The following is a 781-nucleotide window of genomic DNA, read 5'->3' as shown; positions in this document are numbered from 1 at the left end:
AAGGTATGTATGTATATATTACTAAACACTTGAATTTTGCATATCCCAAAATTATTTCATGTGTAGACGGTATGTATATATAAACTACGAACCGTTCAAATTTGCACTCAGCACTTCATGTCACCTACCGCTGTACTTAGAGGTAAAGATGTCACCTCAGCGTACCGAATTCCACCTGATGCTGCCGAACCTCAGCCAACATGTGATAATTTTTTTCTCCGTTTGCATTCACAAACAACGTCACATACTTTATTTGTATATATTTACGTATACAGGTCACTGGCATAGGCTATCATTGAATCCAGAGTTATACTACATCTCGACCCTCATTTTCACCTTGTTCTGTATTCATAGGGTGTGCTGAGGTGCGCGTATCACTGCAGCGTATTGAACGCCATCTGTTACAGCAGAACCGCGCCAACGGCAACGGTGCAAACACTCATCCATTAGACGAGTCCCTAGCCAGCGACGCCAACCTAGTCAGTAATGCCCAATTATCTGAACCTAAGAAGGAGAGTGCCGGGGGTGATGTGGGGGTACTGAATGTTGGTACTGGACAATTATCGAGGAATACGGGGGTGTGCATAAAGAACCTGCATGCCGTGTGGAGGCTGGACGAGAACGACGCCCACGCCAAGGCTACTTTGGCCCGGATTGCGCGCAGGAAGAAGCGCAAAGAAACACGCGCACAAAAGGTCGTGTGTTAGTGTGTTATATATTGATATAGGGCTGGTAGTGTATTGGGATATTTTATGCTTGCGGGTATATGTACAAAGTTCAT

At 44.9% G+C, this 781-nt stretch overlaps 1 protein-coding gene across 1 annotated transcript; it reads left to right on the top strand.

Moving 5' to 3' along the window:
• Positions 1–354: 354 nt before the first annotated feature.
• Positions 355–707, top strand: SARC_17740 (hypothetical protein; the record flags this gene model as incomplete). Its single annotated transcript, XM_014288170.1, has 1 exon — positions 355–707. A coding segment is annotated over one exon (353 nt), but the record flags the coding sequence as incomplete, so codon positions are not given.
• Positions 708–781: the final 74 nt, after the last annotated feature.

The sequence above is a fragment of the Sphaeroforma arctica genome (genome assembly GCF_001186125.1).
Source record: "Sphaeroforma arctica JP610 unplaced genomic scaffold supercont1.11913, whole genome shotgun sequence".
NCBI lineage: Eukaryota > Ichthyosporea > Ichthyophonida > Sphaeroforma > Sphaeroforma arctica.
The sequence above is the reverse complement of the archived record's forward strand: the minus strand, read 5'-3'. Positions and strand labels throughout refer to the sequence as shown.